Genomic DNA, 17,434 nt, shown 5'->3' on the forward strand with positions numbered 1-17,434 from the left:
CTTCAAGGATCTTAAAAAGCCCTGTTGGCATACACTTCCTGCTGGAGCTTTGATTCATGCTAAAACACAGGTGTCTAAGGACATATTAAGTTTGTTTTAAAAGTCATTTATTTATGCTTTAGAGTGGAAATTTTAATATTTTTCTTTTCGCTTATTCTTGTTTTTTAAAATCTCAACTGCAGTGGATTGGATGAATCATATACTCCACATCAGTCCGTATAAGCCCCTTCTCTAGTCTTGCTGATGTGTTTATTCTCTGTTATTCCCTTTTACAGTGAACCAACACGAGGGTCATGGTCAGTCTTATGTGTCAACTTGGCTAGGCTATACCCGAAAAAAACCCGTTGCTGTCAAGTCGATTCCGACAGAGTAAAACTGTCCCATACGGTTTCCAAGGAGCAGCTGGTGGATTCGAACTGCCAGCCTTTTGGTTAGTAACCGTAGCTCTTAACCACTGCACCACCAGGGCTCCAAGCTAGGCTATAGTCCCCTGTTATTCAAACACTAATCTAGGTGTTGTTGTGAAGGTATTTTGTTCATGTGGTTAACATCTACAATCAGCTGACATTAAGTAAAGGAGACTATCCTCGATAACTTGGGTGGGCCTCATCTAATCAGTTGGAGGCCTTAAGAAAAGAACTGAGGCTTCCCCTAGGAACAAGAAATTTCACCTGTGGAGTGTAGTACCAGCTCCTACTCAAGAGTTTCCAGCCTGCCCTTCCTGACAGCCTGCCCTATGGATTTCAGACTTGCCTAGCTAACCCCCACAATTGCCTAAGAAAATTCCTTGCAATCGATCCATAGTGTGTATTTGTGTGTCTCTACATCTGTATCCCTGAGTGGCACAAATGGTTAAGCACTCGACTACTAGCCAGTAGGCTGTGGTTTAAACCCACCCCGAGGTGCCTCAGAAGACAAGCCTGGTGATCTGCTTCTGAGAGTTTATAGTCTTGAAAACTGTATGGAACATAGTTCTACTCTGCGCACATGGGGTTGCCATGAGTTGGAACCAACTCGACAGCAACACACACACACACACAAATATATATGCTGTTTTCTGTTTCTCTGGGGGAACCTTACAGTGATCCAGATCTGAAGCATTTTGGGCCGTCAGAAGGAAGATGGAGCATTGTGGGCTGGAGGTCTGGGCAGGCCTCCCAGGGAGTCAGGAGGAGTTTGGGTGCCATCTAGCACAGATGTTAAGAGCTCAGCCTCTGGAGTTTGTTGTCTTAGTTCTGTCCCTTACCAGCAGTGTGGCCCTGGGGCCCACTCAGCCTGAGGCCATTTTCTCATGATAAAATGAGGATAATGATGTTGTTGCTGTGTGCTGTCAAGTCGATTCTGACTCATAGCAACCCTATAGGACAGAGTAGAACTTCCCCATAGGGTTTTCTTGGCTGTAATCTCTATGGGAGCAGATTGCCAGGTCTTTTCTCCCTTGGAGCTGCTGGTGGGTTTGAACTGCCGAACTTTAGGTTAGCAGCCGAGTGTTTAACCATTGTTGCACTGGGGATCCTTGAGGGTAATGATACCTGTACCCCGTTGCCGTTGAGTTGATTCCAACTCATAGTGACCTCATTGGATAATGATGGTAGGACAGTAATAATGCCTCTGAGCAGTGTCGAGTTCTGAGTTAGTGCTCTATTACCTATTGAATGGAAAGGAGAAAGAACAGCATGTGTGAAGGCAAAGAAGTCAGGATGAGCAAGTCCCTTTCTCAGGAGTGTGTGGAAGTCTGAAAGATACCTGGTGAAGCCCTTAGGCATGCCTGGGTTTGCAAAGAAGGAGGCCAGGGGCTGCCCCCAGGAAAGCTGGCCCTCGGCTCACCCATCCTGAGGCCCCCAAGCAAGGTTTTTGACTTCTCAGAGGCCCCTGTTTTCTCATCTATAAAAGGAGGTGATAATACCTGCCTCAAAGTGGTATTGTGAAGAATAAATGAAGTATGTCAAGGTTTAGGCACAGTGTCTGGCACACAGTAAGTACTCAGTAAATGGTGGCTGAATCTCCCAGGTAGGACTGTCCAGCGTGAGGGTGGTTGGCTGGGAGTCAGGGATCAGGGCTGGGGGAGGTGATTCAGGGAGGAAGACTTCAATAGTTGGGGCTTCTGAAGGGGCATGAAAGGGAAGAAAGGAGAAAAGAGGGGCTGCCCATGCCCTCTCCCCACTTTCTCCTTACATTCCGGCCCCAGAGGGACTTGTGTTCACACTTGCTTACCCCCTTACCTTTGCCTCCACTTCCTGAGCTTCAGCACAGCCCAGCTCAATGGAGCCCTGAAGGCCCATCACCATCGGCCCCCTCAGGTGTGTCCATTCCAAGGCACCTCATCTTGAGAAGTAACTTTTTCTCCATGTGTCTCATATCCCCACAAGGTTGGTGCCCAGCATTGCCTCTGGGGCTCCCAAAGGACCTCAGGTGCTCATAGGAGAATGAAGGAGAGAGGGTTGAAGGGCCATTGGCCCCCTTGGGCCTTGTTGACTGAGCCCTGTAACGACAGGGATGTGGCTTACTTGTTCACAGTTGTTCCCTGGTGCCTGACATGTAGTTAAGTATCTGTTGACTAAGTCAGACATTTCTTGATCCTGCCTTTATAGACATCTTGTCCCTCAAACCACAGGAGGCAAGGCCTCGCATGGGACCTCTGACTTCCCCCAGGAGACAAATCCAGGTAGAGTGGGGGCTTTGGATGGCAGATCCCCACCTCCCACAGGCACCCTACCCCCAGCCTCTCCAAATGTGCCAATCTTAGGTCAGAGTTTCCACAAGCCCACAAATGATACTTTCTTCCCTCTTTGCAATGCTCACCAACACTGACAATCTTCACATTTACTGCAAAACACCTCAGCTGACTCCTGAGTTGTGGAGTCAAGTCTTCTTTCATCCTGGCCACCCCAACCCCCACCTCTGCCACAGAAGCTGAAGAACGAATTCTCACCCAAGGCCTAGGGAGGTGAAAATGTAACATCTTGTGAGGGGAGATTCAGGCCCTGGGACTGAACGAGTACCACAGACACAGCTCCCCATAGCTGCTCACTGTACGACAGAGTTGGGGCTGGAGGATGTGGACCTCTAACACCTTGCAGACCAGCAGCCAGACTTGCACACGTGGCAGCTCACTTTTTGAGACCACAGGATCCAAGCTGAGTAAGCCCCCCAAAGACTTCCTCTGTGCCCTGAGATCAAAAGGAGTCTCAGGCTGGCTGCTTACCATATACGGAGACACCCAGCAGCCACCCAAGCAACAAGCAGTGAGTTATGGCTTGCTGGCCTGGAGGTGCCCCTGTCAGAGGCCAGACTGAGCCCAGGAGGCAGCAGGAGGAAGTGCTGGCAGGGAGGGAGGTTTTCCTACCCCTGGAAATCATGCGCACCCAGAGGCCTGGCTGCAGCCCACTGGAGACGAAAGAATTCCTGCCTAGGGTGTGGGGACAGGTGGACCGGCTCCCCCACCTCCAAGATGCTTTGCCACAAGAGACAGTCTGTGCTCTGGGCCTGAAGGGCAGATGGCTGGAGAGTCTAGAGAGAGGAAAAGAAAACAAATCTTGCTGGAGGATGAGGAAAGATGGTGAGATCCAGTATAAGGGCCTGTGGGTCAAAAAGGATGTTCAAACCCATGATTCAGACTAGAACTGCACAAGTGGATGTCAGTGCTAGAAACCCCATCTGGAGTCCTGCCCAGCCCTGACGGAGGTGTGTGTGTTTGGGGAGCTGTGGTCCTGGGGCACAGCCATGACTCAGCACCAGCATGAGCTAAACCATCAGTCTGGAATTTCGCATGTTACTTTAAGCACCTTTCACCCTGGGTCATTCTATTTGGGCCAACAACCATTCTATCTGGAGAACCCCCACGCACCACCCTCCCACAAAAAAAAAAAAGGAACCAAAGCAGGGTGACTTTAAGAGGACCAAGGGGTCAGAAAGGTTCAGAGAAGTCCCCTCCAAGAGTCTGGCTATGGCTCAGAATGGTCTCCAGGAGAAGGGGCAGATTTCCCAGGGGTGGGGGGCTGACTCTGCCAAAGAGCTGGGCCCTCTGCCATTTGTCTGACGGTGCTGGTCCATGCCATGGGCTCCCCATGCCATCCTTTGTCCTGTCCCTGCCTTTTCTGAAGTCAGCTGTTTGGATTTTAGCTGAATCATACCAAGCCAAGGTAAGGAAGTGAGGGTCCTGGGGTGGGGTTGCGGGGGTGGGTCTAGCTATGACTAGTGTGCATGTTGTACATGGTGGTTTGTTAGAGGGAGGGATGCTAAGAAACAGGGTAAACCAGGGTCCAGAATTCTGCTCAGAGATGCACAGATCACGAATGCCCTGTGGCAGAGTGAGTGCTGGCGTGGCTGCGTGTGGCCCTCGTGGGACTTTGTATTCCTTGAGGGGTGGGACCATGTTTTCTCTCATCGCTGTAGCCTCATGTACAGCACAGAGCTGGGCTCGCAACCGCTGAAGAATAAATGTCTGGGTTTGCATCATAAAGGCCTCACCTAACATGAAGCCTTCTGTCTTCCTCATTCCGGTACTGACCTTCCCCCACCTCTAATCCAACCCCAGTGGCTTCCTTCACACTCCCAACTGAGATTCGATCCTCCTCACTAATTTCCTGGAAACCACCTTTGAGCAGCTGTTGCTGTTTCCTGTTATAGGCGGGTGACACTGGCACATCTGCTCGTGGTGGGCACAGTCATGGTTGGAACTTGTGGGCAGGGGCCCACATTCAACCTGCAGGGAAGGGAAGCATGTGGTGGCTCTGAAGCCTGCGTGTAACGGCGTTAACCTGGCATCCACAGAGGGATGGACACAGTGCCACCTTAAAACTCTGGGACTCTGCATTTGTCAGAGCTCATTAATGTCTGTGGCTTTTCGGCCCTATAACTACTTTGTAAGCAGAGAGTGAATGTTATTTTCTTATTTCATGGGTGAGAAAATGGGTCTAAAGAGCCATGCCCAGGTCAGCTGACAGGTAGTGGCCAAGCTGGGGCCAGATGGCAGATCAGATCCTAGGTCCCCCTCCAGCGCCTGTCTCACACAGCCGTGGCTCCAGTGAAGAATTTGCTTGTGAGGGTGGGGGAGAGCACACTCAGGATCATCTTTAGAGGAGCATGAGGAAAAGGGAAGAAGCTGAGATTATCATCTCTGTTGGCTTGGAGGAAATGACTGGACCATGGAGAAAAGCAGAGGGAACCAGGAACAATGAGCAGCCACACAGCTGTCCCCACCCACCTCGGGGCCTCGCCCTGCTGGCCTGGGTGGACAGGTGGTCCTGTGCTGGGCCTCAAGGAGGGAAGGAGTCCCTGGATCCCTTAGTTTTAGGGCACATCCCAGTCCCACTGAGGGTGTGAATTTGCTTCTTGGGGGAAGAACTGATCCTCTTTCACACAGAATTTAAAAAAAAAAAAAAAAAAGACTGACTTTATTTTGGTTGTTGGCCACTTTAGGAGTACAAACAGTTGGAGACTAAACGTGCACCCCACCGCACCAAACTGAAGAAAACTTACTTTCTATTTGTTTCTACAGTGAAAGCCCTCATTCCTTCCACTCAACAACTCTAAAAGTCAGACTGGACGGCAGCAGGGTTCTTCTGTTCTGGGGAGCCAATCTCTCCCCAGAAATGGATTTCACATACACAGGCATGTACGCGCTTTATGGTTTAACTACTGCAAAGTCACCACTGCATTCTCCCTCTACCCTCTCTCCTCAAGGCACAGTGTGTCAGAAAACTTGCCTCTTTTGGATGCTTCTCCCAAATATCTTTCCGCAGAACTCCCGCCAGTCCTCGAGCTCTGTTCCAAGGCCCTTTTGGGTTAGTTCAGAAGAAATGCCTGTGGTTTGCCACCCTGCACGAGTTAAGGTCTTGTCGGCTCCTAGTCCCTCCCCTGCTTGCCAAGGCAGATGTCAATGAACCAAGGGCTTCCACGTCACAGGGACCTGGCTGCAGAAAATGAAGCAGGAGGGAGAAGACTGGAGTTCCCCCCACCCCTGAGCTGAAGAGTGCTGGTTTGCTCCCAGTAAAGCACTGAGCCCTGATTCAGGCCCAGCAATTATCCAGCCTGGTTTACAACCAGACAAGAGTCTAGGAAGTGGGGGGCCTCAGGCAGACACCCCTCCATACCCAGCCCTTTCCCCTCCCCACTCTAGGCTCTCACAGACAATATTAAGAACAATTTGATGAAAGCTTAAAAAATTATTGGGACCAGAAATGTTATTCAGTCCCAAGATAATGCTGGTGCTAAGCTAGAGTCTATTTAAAAAAGATATTTAATTCTTTAAAAGCATTTAAAAAAAAAAAAAAAAGCTAAATAAAATAAAGCTGGGGAAAAGGAGCTGGATATCAGGTTTATCTTTTATTTTCTGCTCTCCTAAGGAGAAACACCGGGCATTCAAACTGCTGGGGAGGGAAGGCTAGATAGCTAAAGCCTTGGGTATTCAGGTGTTTCTGCTCTATCAAACGATTCTCATTTTTCTGGGTGGTATGTGAGTGAACTCCTTGTTCTTTTGGCTCTTGCTCAGCATTCTCACCCAATGTTACAGATTTGGAATGAATCCCTTATCCTGGACAGTGACCCTGTGGAGGACCAGGGGCCGGTGGCATGACCCCTGCAACCACTGCTGGAAGAAAGCTCTGATGGCCAGCCCTTAGGTGCGGGTGGGTGGTAGCTGGTGTCAGGGGATGAGTTGGATGTTCCGGGAACACTGCCTGTCTACAGCAACCTGCATCTAGTTAAGTCCAGGAGAGGAAATAAAGACTCAAACCAGCATTTAAAATAATTAGAAGTAAACGCATAACTCCGTGGGCTCACTAGATGTGAAACGCACTTGGGCAGTAGGGATCCAGCCTGCAGAGGTGCTGGGGAGCACCTCCCCTCAGGCCCTGACACAAGAACTTCAAACCCTCCAATGCATTGCTCCTTCCAGCCAATCCCGTGGAGGGAAAACAAGGCACTGGCAAGGTAAAGGAAACCCTGGTGGCATAGTGGTTAAGTGCTACAGCTGCAAAAGGTCGGCAGTTTGAATCCACCAGGCGCTCCTTGGAAACTCTGTGGGGCAGTTCTACTCTGTCCTATAGGATCACTATGAGCTGGAATCAGCTTGATGGCAATGGGTTTGGTTTTTTGGTTTGGCAAGGTAAATGATGTGGCTAAGGTGACATGTGAAGTTGGAAGAGGCAGGAATGATGTTCATGACTGACCCTAACCTTGCTCTCACCTGACTCGCACTCCCTACTGCATTTTCACGCGTGGACAGGCACCAGCAACCTTATCCTCCTTCTCACAATAGCTGCCTGAGGCAGCTCCACATACACAGGGAGCACTTACAAGAGCCCTTCTCCTAGATCTGGAGGATGCTACATCTGCCTACTTTGGACGCCATTCATCACAACATCCAGGCTACGAGAGTCTCAATCCGGATCCTGCTGCAGCTGGGGCCACCCCCACAGCTGGCTCCACCCAGGGTCCAAAAGGCCGCCCAGGGTTCAGAGCTGAGCTCCAGCTGCTTTAGGACAACATGTCTTCTTCTGGTTCAGAAAGGTCATGTTGGGTATGAGAAGGAAGGACAGTATGTGTGTGTTAATGGCTGAGCCAGGATAATATGGGGGACTAAAAAGTTGTGTTCTTTAAATAACCTTGTACACACCAATACACATGCCAGATCACCAGATATAAAATGACTTGACTGGACTCTTGCCTCCTGGAGCAGGAGGTGGGCAGGGGTGTGGAATGCACCCCAGCTGACTGCCTTGTCCAGTAAAATGACTTAAGAAATACACTATGTATTTCTTTTAAAAACTTTTATTGCGCATAAAATGGACCATTCCCCTTTGTGGGTCAGATGTTCCCATCTTTTTTACTCTCTCCTCGCCGCACTAAAAAGTTTCTTGTCTTAGGATAGGTTAAAGAACCATATATCATTGCTGGTCCAAATCAGCTTGAGCATGGCTTCTGGGGACAAAAGCCTGAAGACATCATCTCAGCAGTTAGAATCCCTGCTGGGAAATCTCCACAGAGAAAACTCTGGCGAAATGCAGCTGCTGGCCACCACACTGTTGGTGAGCCATCAAACTCAGAAGCGAGGGTGGCCTTCCCTCCATGCTGCTGACCCTAGTCCCCTGCTGCCGTGTGGCAGGGCTTATTTAGCCTTGTGTTTGGGCTCACTCAAAACAATGCTGGCATTTTATATAGATATCCTGCTCCCCTTGCCTTCTAGAGGACTTAGCTCTTGGGAAGAAAACCTGGATGGGGAAGTTGCATGCATTTTCAGAGTTGAAAAATATTTCATGCCGCATGTCGCCAAGTACTAAAATCCACTGCAAAAGGGGAGTGGTTTAAAAACAAGGGCTCTACTAGAACCTCAAGTCCTAACACTGTTGAGAGTGAACAGCTAGGGAACATTCTGTAGGCTTGTGGAGTTTCGCAGCCTTTGTGCAGTCTCCAGCCCTGTTCTGGTAACTGCAGGCCGCAGTGTGTGCTTTGAAAGGTACAGCAGTGCTAAGGTTGACAAGTACTAGGCAGCAGCAAGGGGAAGCCACTGACACTTGGTGTTCCTGCTACATGAGGCCACATAAAGCGTATCATCATTGCCATATCCCTTATGAGTAACTTCGTAAACTGCCTCCTTATTTAGGGATTAGGAGGTGCTACAAGGGATGGAGGCAGCTCTTCTGGGGCTTACCAGTCAGAGTGGCATTCAAGAGGTGGAGAGGTGAGGGAAAAGGCCACACAGGCAAAGAAGGTCCTGTCTCAAGTCCAATTTTACTGGAAGACTGGGATTTGAAGATGGAATCTAGAATACCTCCCTCTACTCCCCCTCCCCCTCTTTTTTTTCTAAGAAAAGAGAATAAAAATGGAGACTTTGCCTCATCAGAAAACAGGAAGTGAAAAAGCCCGAGCCTGTGACGGTTGCTAGCAGCATGTCTCCTGGGTTTTCACCGGAGAGAGATGGCAGCTTTTGGACAAAGTGAAGAAAAGACAGGTTCTTTGCTCCTCTGTAGTTAGTGTTCAAGCTGAGGCACAGTACGGTTCCTCATGGAAATTCCAAGGTCAGCATGGACCCTTGACCCGTCCTGCCCTTGGGAGGCCTCAGAGTTGCCTGTTCCCTCCATGCTGGCCCCCTCCCCGCCAGGAGTCGGCTGGAGCCCCAATTCGGGACTGGTCTGGCCCTGACAGGACTCCTCGCTGGGCTTACTATGTGTTGACTCTATGGCTGGCCAAACAACAGACCCCTTGATGTCCTCAGTCAGTGGCTCTAGGAGTGGTACACAGCCAAGCTCTGGCTGAACCATGAGAAATGAACAAAGTTTGGCTTAAGGAACTAGCTACACGGTGCTTGTCATCTCTACGAGCTGGACGTTGCCTCCCCATGAAGAGCCTGCTACTGGGGAGGCTGCTGTTTGCCCTTGGCAAGAGAGGGCTGGACACGCTTGTCTGTTTGTGTGAGACCAACTTAAATCCCACACCTGCTGCAACAGGTACCTTTCTACCTGGTCTCACCTTAAGCTAAGATGAGGAACTTCTTATCAGCCAGGCTGATTATGAGGTCCCACAACAGCTGTCTCCATCAATCCAGAAGAGGGCTTACCCTCAACTTTCTTTAACAGATGTTTTGTAGGAGGTGAGACTCTGGCACCAAAACTGAGGAAAAGTGGGCTCGGCAGGGCCAGGATTCCAGCAGGGGAAGACAAGAGCCGCATCTTTGCCTTTTGGCTCAGCAAATGATGCTGAGATGTGTTCTTGACAAGTGAATGCTCCAGATCGACATGTCTGGTGCCAGTGTGAGGACAGGGTGCTGGGTGAATGAGGAGGCGGGGGCTGGACATGATGTACAGAAGGGGACAGAAAAGCTGTGAGCAAGGATCTCGCGCTGCTCCCTGATGCCCACTGGGTCAGTAACACTATGATGAAGGCTAATAAATAGAGGCACGGCTTGCACGCTCAGTCTCAGGTCAGGCCGTGCAGCTGTAACAGGGACACACCTCTCACTCCTACTCCAGGTGCCAGGTGATCAGTGTCTCTAGTAAAGATATAAAAATGAAATTGCTTCTTTTCAAGTATTATAAAAATAAGTTAATTGACAAAAAGGTTCGAAGTGGCTGAGGGTCTCACCAGGTCATCAGCTTCGTTTCAAGGTGCAAACACAGGAAAAAACACCAAGAAAAGAGAACCCCCTGCCCCGCGTGAAGCACTGAACAGTGACATCGCCTGTCTGTCAAACTGGGGCTTGAAATGCAGGGCCGTACCCAGGCCCCTCAAAGTCAGTATTTTCCAGTGTCGAAATGGTGTCATTAAAAGCAAAATGCAGCAATCCACAGGCCTCAGGCCATAGCCAGAGAGATGCCTGGTGTATCTGGCCACTTAGGGTCTAATGGGTGGTGCAGGGTGGGGAGCAGACCCCTTGCTCCCCCATCACTTGCATAATGAACCTGGGAGCCTCTGGCCCTCTGCCTCCCCTGTGATGCTGGGGTTTGCGTTGCCCTGGGCGGCCATGGCCCCTCTCCTGGTCTCCGTACACAGGTTACTTTGGTGGTGGGGGGGGGTGTTTTCGTTTCTTTGGTGGCGCTTCAGGGAGAATGAAAAAGACAGCTGCCCCTTCCTCTGTGTAGGCTTTCTCAGTGGTGGCTGTGGTTCTGACAGCAGGGGCAGCTTCTGCTCTTCTCAAATATGCCCGCAGAGGAAAGAGGCACCAGCCAGCGTGCATCCTCAGGGAGTGTGCGGGCTGTCTGCACGTCGTACATCTCACGCTCCCTGCCTCACTCTCTTCCGTTGCAAGTCCAGTGGACCTCTCCCAAGGAGGCTGAGTCGCCGCAGGCGAGCGTCTTCACCTAGGGTTTCCCCCCAGCACGTGAGACTTGGCCCTGCTTCTCAAGAGGCACGTGGACGTTTGAGTGCAAACTCCCAGGAAGTGCTGGGCCTTCTCCAATCTTGGAATCCCGGTGGTTTGGGAGACCCAGCCCGGGTAAGGAGGATGTGGACAGACTAACCAGCCAGAGGTGGGCGGGCACTCAGGACCAGTTCAGGCTGAAGCCTTTGGACAGCATGACCGCCTCCAGGTCCTTGTCCTCCTCTTTTTCTCGGAGCCGCTGCTCCTCCAGCAGGGCCACCAGGGAGTCTCTCTGCTCCACCACATCCAGCATCTCATTCAGGATTTTCTTCTCCTCTGACAGCTCCTTCTCCGTCTTTAGGTGATCTGTGGGGACCGAAGAAGACATTAGGTCTAGAGGGCCAGGGAGACAGTGCCCACTTCCAGCCTCCATGTGCGCACCTCACCCCCAATTCCCTCTTACCTTCCACTGCCATCCGCTCCCGCAGCTCTTGCTGCAGTCGGCTTTGCCGGTCTTCCAGTTCTAGCTCCCGGGCACTGAGATTGGGTGGAAGGGAGAAGACAAGCAACAGTGACTTGGGGACCAACCCTCCTCACCCGACCACATTAGGAAGGGCCAATGCTCTTTCTGTGACAGGCACTGAGCTAACATTCCCCCCTTTGCCGGGCCCCCAACCTAAGGCCACTCACAAGATCATCAGCTCCGACTCGTAGCGCACCATGGCGTTTTTCTCTTGCACTAGCTTGAACCACTCCTGCATCAGCTTAGGGTCATCCTTCTTGCCCATGCCTGCCAAGAGAGAGGGCGTGTCAGGCCACGGCAGTGTCTGCTATCCACCCGGCCGGCAGAAATCATCACACAGGGCAAATGTGCAAAGAGAGCCGAGCAAGATGCTGCCGGAACACTCCCAAGCCAGGCCCAGAGTTTGCCTACAACGCATGGGAGGAGGGGCAGAGAACTAGAGGCCCCTGGCATCACCCCTACCCCCAGGGTCTCACTTCCCGGGCCCTGCCCTCATACTCCTCCAGAAGCCCCCTGGCCAGTGGTGACTACTCACTCCTCATGGGCTGCTGTGTCCCCTCAGACACCCTGACCCCTGGCTTAGTGCTTTTCTTTTGGTATGTCTTCAGTTGCTTTTCTCCCCACTCACTTAATATCTATTGAGTACTTGCTATGTACTAGGACTCATTTGAGGAAACTGGTCCAATGAATGAGGTAAATGTGAATTTATAAATTATACTTTGCCCAACTTTTGAAGTTACACTCATTTAAGCAGTTTTTTTTTCCTGGGCTACCACCCCTCTCTGGGGCCACTGATACTGACGCCTCATCATTTCTTTACATCCTGACCAGGAAGACATGCTTCCTTAACTTGTGCCTACATCAGGCTTCCTGACAAATATTGTCTCAATGGATCCTGCATGATGCATGCGGCACATGCCAGGATGTCTACGGGTTTCCCACCAAGGGCAGAGAAACAGCAGACCCCAGGGACTAAATAAGGCGGGCGCCCCTGCTCTGATCCAATCCTAAAAGTAGTTTCCAGAGCTGGTGATTGGCTGCTAACTCCGGTGGCCCTGCCCCGCCACACCACTGCCCTCCAAACCTCTATCAGCAGCAGCCTGACTCCACTGGGCTCAACTGCAGCAGGAGGATGGAAGGAAGAACTTTCCAGCAAATCAAACCACCAAGGAGAGAAGAAACTCCTTTCTTTGGAGCACCAAGCAGCTCATGGCAACAGTGTGGTCCTGCCTAACGCAAAAGGTAGACTGTTCCAATGGTTAAATATTTTTGGATTGCAAACCCTTTTTAGAATCTGATGAAAGCTAGGGAAATACGTATGTGTACACAGCGCACAACAGTATGTAGAATCACAGGGTGTTCGTGAGCTTCTTGAAAGTCCATCCCCTGGCCCCAGGTCAAGAGGCCTCAGACTAAGAAATCTTTCCAAGTCCTTCCAATTTTATGCCACTTGGTTGGATGCTCCATCCCAGTAAAGGCCAAGTTCAGAAACGTATGGAAGACATCCTCAGGTGTATTCTCTCATATCATCAGGTTCCTGAGCTCACTGCTGGCCTACATTATTCCTGCTGGACTTCTTTGCACATTATTCAAAGACAAATCTCTTTCTGTAGTGCTGTTTGCTGACACACATGATGCCTAAGCCAGTTAGTCTTTTTCCCACACTCTGGAGAGGTAGAACCATGTCACGGTCACACAAGCGGAGGTCAGTGTCTATGTTCTGCCCCAGGGCACATGCAGCTTTGCTCCCCTGTGAAGCCCTATCCCTGAGCCCTGCTCTGAAGGATGGGCAGTCACTCATGGCCTGCAGTGCCTGTCCCTGAGGAGTGCGTGTCTGAGTGTCTGGGGACTACAGCTCTTCTCACCCAATCCAATAGACCAGCCCACGGCTCAGTTCCATGCATTCCTTTCGGAGCGTCTCTGCACAGTGTGCCCACGTGCCCATGGAAGATGGAGCCCTGAGGCATGCAAGCTGTCCAGCGCGGCAAGCTGCCGGAGTACTGGGAACGCTCCCCCGCCTCTCCACCTCCCCATGTGTGAAGACAAGAAATTCCACTGGGAGACATCGGAACACCACTCATGAGCTATGGTGGAGTCTGCTCACAGCCGATGAGCAAGGGGCATGGTGGGATGGGTGAAAGTCAATGTGAGAGCCATGAGAGCAGAGTAAGAGGTTAGCAAGGGTTAGTCATGACCACACTCCCCTTCCCCTTCCCACATGCCTTTTCAATGACAATCTTATCACCACAACAGACTTCATATCAGACAAACTAAAAAAACACACTCAGCAAGACACAGGGCAGAGAAGTTTGCTTGTAAGGGTTGTTGTGTAAAAGAACTCAGGGGTGTGTGTGTAGATCAGTCTTCCTAAGGACAGTATTCCTCGACTCCACCAAGATAAATCACTGCTGACCCACAGGCGGGAGGTTCCTCACCTGTGTCCCTGGCCCCTTATCTGATGGACTTAAAGGCCCCAACCATGGAAGGCAGGGCAGCCCTGGAGGCTGTACCTGAAGGCCCTGCTTTACCCTGTACCCAGTCCTCCCCTTCAACAGTCAAAGGGATACTGTGCCTTGTAAGAAACTGCCACATACTCATGGGATTTTGTAACAGGGCTATCAAGTGTCAGGGGAAAAAGAGAAATCATTGGGTTTTGGGTCCCTATGAGACTAATGTTGCTACAACCCCCTCAGAGGCAGTGGGGATGAGGTTGGGTGAAGTTACATTACCTTCATGGACACAGCAAGGGCAGAAGGAGAGAGGTCTACGCCGTGGAGTCCCGCCACTGGGCTCAACTTCAAAAAGGACCAAACAAGGAGAGGAGGAGGAAACGGAGAAAGACAAAAAAGGAGCAGGAAAGAGAGGAGGAGGAATTTGGAAGTGGAGAGGGACAGGGAGAAGGTGAAATAAAAAACAAGCAGAGGACAAAAAGCATAAAAAGTGAGAAAGGAACAACAGGAGGAAAAGAAAAAAATACAAGAAATGGAGAAGCAGAAACAAGGGAAACAAAGTCTACAAATGAATTAAGTCCTTTTTTCAGCATGGAAACTGAACAAGAGCAGACCCAGGCATTGGGCGGCAGTCACTGATGGGGCGTGTGGCTTAAAAAAGGGGTAGAGGATTCCTCCAGAGAAGATACACACAGAGTCCCATCATGGCAGGCAGCTCGCAGGCTAAGTGGGCTGCTCCTTCTTCCTTTACTCCTTACAGGGAGGGCTGTGAAATTTGTGCACTACCACATAGTGGCCTTCCAGGCCTTAGGCTCCCTCCTCAAAAGTGCCCAAAGCCCCCTGGACAGGACTGCCTACCTCTGAAACAGACCGTTTTAAATATGTGGCCTGTATTGCTTCTAGGTTTGCAGGTAATAACCTGGGGTAACTAACTAAGCCTATGTGAAATATTCTAAGATGTCTCCATAGTCAAACATGTGCTTGAGTTAAAATGAACTTTGGCTAAGCCTAAGGGGTGAGGAGAGGTCTGCTGCCGTCAGGTTGCCATGCCCACAGGAAAAATCTGAGTCTATGGAGGCAGCACCCTCATACTGTGGCTGGCTTCAAGGGCTCTGGCATCTGTAATGCTTTGAATTCTGAGCCAGGACATGTTGGAGGAAATGTATACACACAGAGGGAGACGTTCACCAGTCCAAATCACTACCCCCTGTCATGTGCCAGGGACAGCGAACCACCCGTTTCTTCTGGTCCTTCCATCTCTGTGGAAGGATCCAATGCCACACCTGGGGGAAGGTTGTTACACTTTGGACTGTAAAGACCAAAAGGGGTGAGTTGACAGGACATGCCAAAAACTCACAGTAACGATGCCGGTAAGTCATGGACGGGGCAACTGAGAAGACAGTGTGGAGAGACACATTTCTAAGACCTTGGGGAGACCTGATGGTTACTCAAGGAAGAGGGAGGGGAGCTGAGCAAGGGACCATCACAGAACCAACAGGAGCACACACAGGAGACAACAAAGCCCAGAGAAGAAACAGGGCTCAGGACTGCAGGGGCAGGGTGAGCGGGTAGCTTTAGGATCACAACAGGGCTAAAGAAATAACCTTGCTTTAGTCAACAGAAGGGCCAAGTAGACAAGCTACTGTTAAGCTGCCCTTCTCCTGTGCAACTGAATAAAGGCATGTTTTCCCTTTAGGTTCCTCACATATTCTGCACAATGTTCTGTGCACAGGGAATACAGTATGGGGTAAAACTTCAAAACTAAAGCCAGAGAGAGAGAGTATGTGTGTGCGTCTATGGTGATTATATCCAACTTCCCTGGCTGATTCAGGGGCAGGGGAGAAGGGTTCCTGTCCTAAAAAATATGCTTTGCCTATTTAGCTCATCTTCCACCTTTTATATCCATCTCCTTTATTTCAAAGTGTAGAGTCTGTGCTGATGCTCAAAATACGTGGATAACAAAAAAAAATACAAAACCTGATGCCATCAAATCAATTCCGACTCATGGTAACCCCACGTGTTACAGAGCAGAACTGCTCCATACGGTTTTCCTGGCTGTAATCTTTACAGCATCCTGTTAAATACGATGTCAATGAAAAATCACTGCTGCTTTCTATGATGGATGTTGCACATGAACAGTCCACGGTGCAGGTTAGAACAGTGTCCATATTCATTAGCAAGGGAGAGTGACACAATACACAACCAACATACGTCCACAATGAAGAAGTACGTGCTGCATGTATAAACAAAACGTGCTTCTATTTTCTGGACATCGCAAAATATAGCATTTAGCTTCTTTTATGTAGACCAAACTCTCAGTTTCTGATATCGAGGACAATACAAGGCACAGAATACTCAGAACAGGAACTAAGAAATGAACTTATAAAAAGGGGGCATCACATAAAGCAAGTGTTTAAGAAGAGAAAAAGGTCTTCTAACACTAGCAGACACAGGATGTGGAGGGCCAGCATGGCCCCCTGAAGACACAGTCCATGATTATGACTTTCTGGCATGCTCCCATATTTCCATAATCAATGTATGCTACTTTTATCATAAAAAAAATCACACAAGAAATATTATTTTCAAAAGCAGAGACAGAGGGGAGAAAACAATCAAACAAGGAGTTCTATCCCAGACTAGAATCTGAAATGAGATGCGAGGGGGCAGACCCACTGACTCTGAGGGCAATTTCTCTGCCTTTTATGGAGATGTGAGAAGTAGGTGATCTGGTTCATTGGTCCTAAGGGCTAAGATGTTGTTAAGCATATGGCAAATAGAATCTTTTTTTTAATGCCGGGGTAATAGGTTTCTGTCTCTTTTTAACAGGCATCATACTGGTCACTTCTCAAACCTTTTCTGCATCCTCTGGACTCTTGACATTACTTCAGAGCCCCCAGGATTTGGTCCTGGTTGGAGGCTTTTTATCCGCAAGTCTAGACTATCATCCTGGACTACCCAGCCTTCCTTCAACAGTCTGCAAACTTCCCTGGTCTGTTTTATACCCTGGCAATAAACTAAATCTTTCTCTCCGGATCAGTGCTTCCTTTTCAAATGTGACTCTCACTGGTGCTTCTTTAGCCCCCCTCCGACATGGAGGCAGACGACGCATACCACTGAATCATGATAAGGAGAATATCATCATATAGTAAGACAAGTTCCATCAGTTTCCAGTATGATGTATGAAATAAGCATGGATTGTGCTTTACAGTTTCAAAACACTCTCATGTATTATTTCATTTGATCCTTACAATGGCCCTGGGTGGCTACCCAGGTAGCCATTATCACCCCTATTTTTAAATGAGAAATCTGGGGCTCAAACAAGCTACATGTGGAAGAGCCTGAACTAAAATCCATCTTCCTTTTCCACCCTGAGCTAATAACTTCTCCTCTTTAAAGGACCAATGCAGGTCTAGGCAAATCTAACAAATGGTGGCCACCTGAAGCAGCATGAAGACGAGGATCCACACATAGACCCTAGCTTGGCTCACGGTGTGGAATCAGAATGCCATCCCTTCTGCCCCAGTCTCCTGTAGAGGATGAGTACCCTGTTAGGGGATGTAGTGCAGCTGGGACCTGAACCCAGGTCCTGCCTTCCTCAGTTGGGGGTGCTCTCCACGCTGCGCTTCACCCTTGAACTGCTCAGATACCTCCCTCCAGGCCCCG

At 49.9% G+C, this 17,434-nt stretch overlaps 1 protein-coding gene across 1 annotated transcript in view; it reads right to left on the reverse strand.

The window, feature by feature from the left end:
* Positions 1-10,938: 10,938 nt before the first annotated feature.
* Positions 10,939-17,434, reverse strand: part of MICAL3 (microtubule associated monooxygenase, calponin and LIM domain containing 3) — a 216,887-nt gene continuing 210,391 nt past the window's right edge. Inside the window, exons 30-32 of the mRNA XM_012556919.2 lie at positions 11,489-11,588; positions 11,262-11,335; positions 10,939-11,164 (exon numbers count right to left, since the gene is read on the reverse strand). Of these exons, the coding sequence (XP_012412373.1) occupies positions 10,980-11,164; positions 11,262-11,335; positions 11,489-11,588 (359 nt within the window). The 3' untranslated portion in view covers positions 10,939-10,979. The remainder of the gene's footprint in view (positions 11,165-11,261; positions 11,336-11,488; positions 11,589-17,434) is intronic.

The sequence above is a fragment of the Trichechus manatus genome, unplaced genomic scaffold (genome assembly GCF_000243295.1).
Source record: "Trichechus manatus latirostris isolate Lorelei unplaced genomic scaffold, TriManLat1.0 scaffold00081, whole genome shotgun sequence".
NCBI lineage: Eukaryota > Metazoa > Chordata > Mammalia > Sirenia > Trichechidae > Trichechus > Trichechus manatus.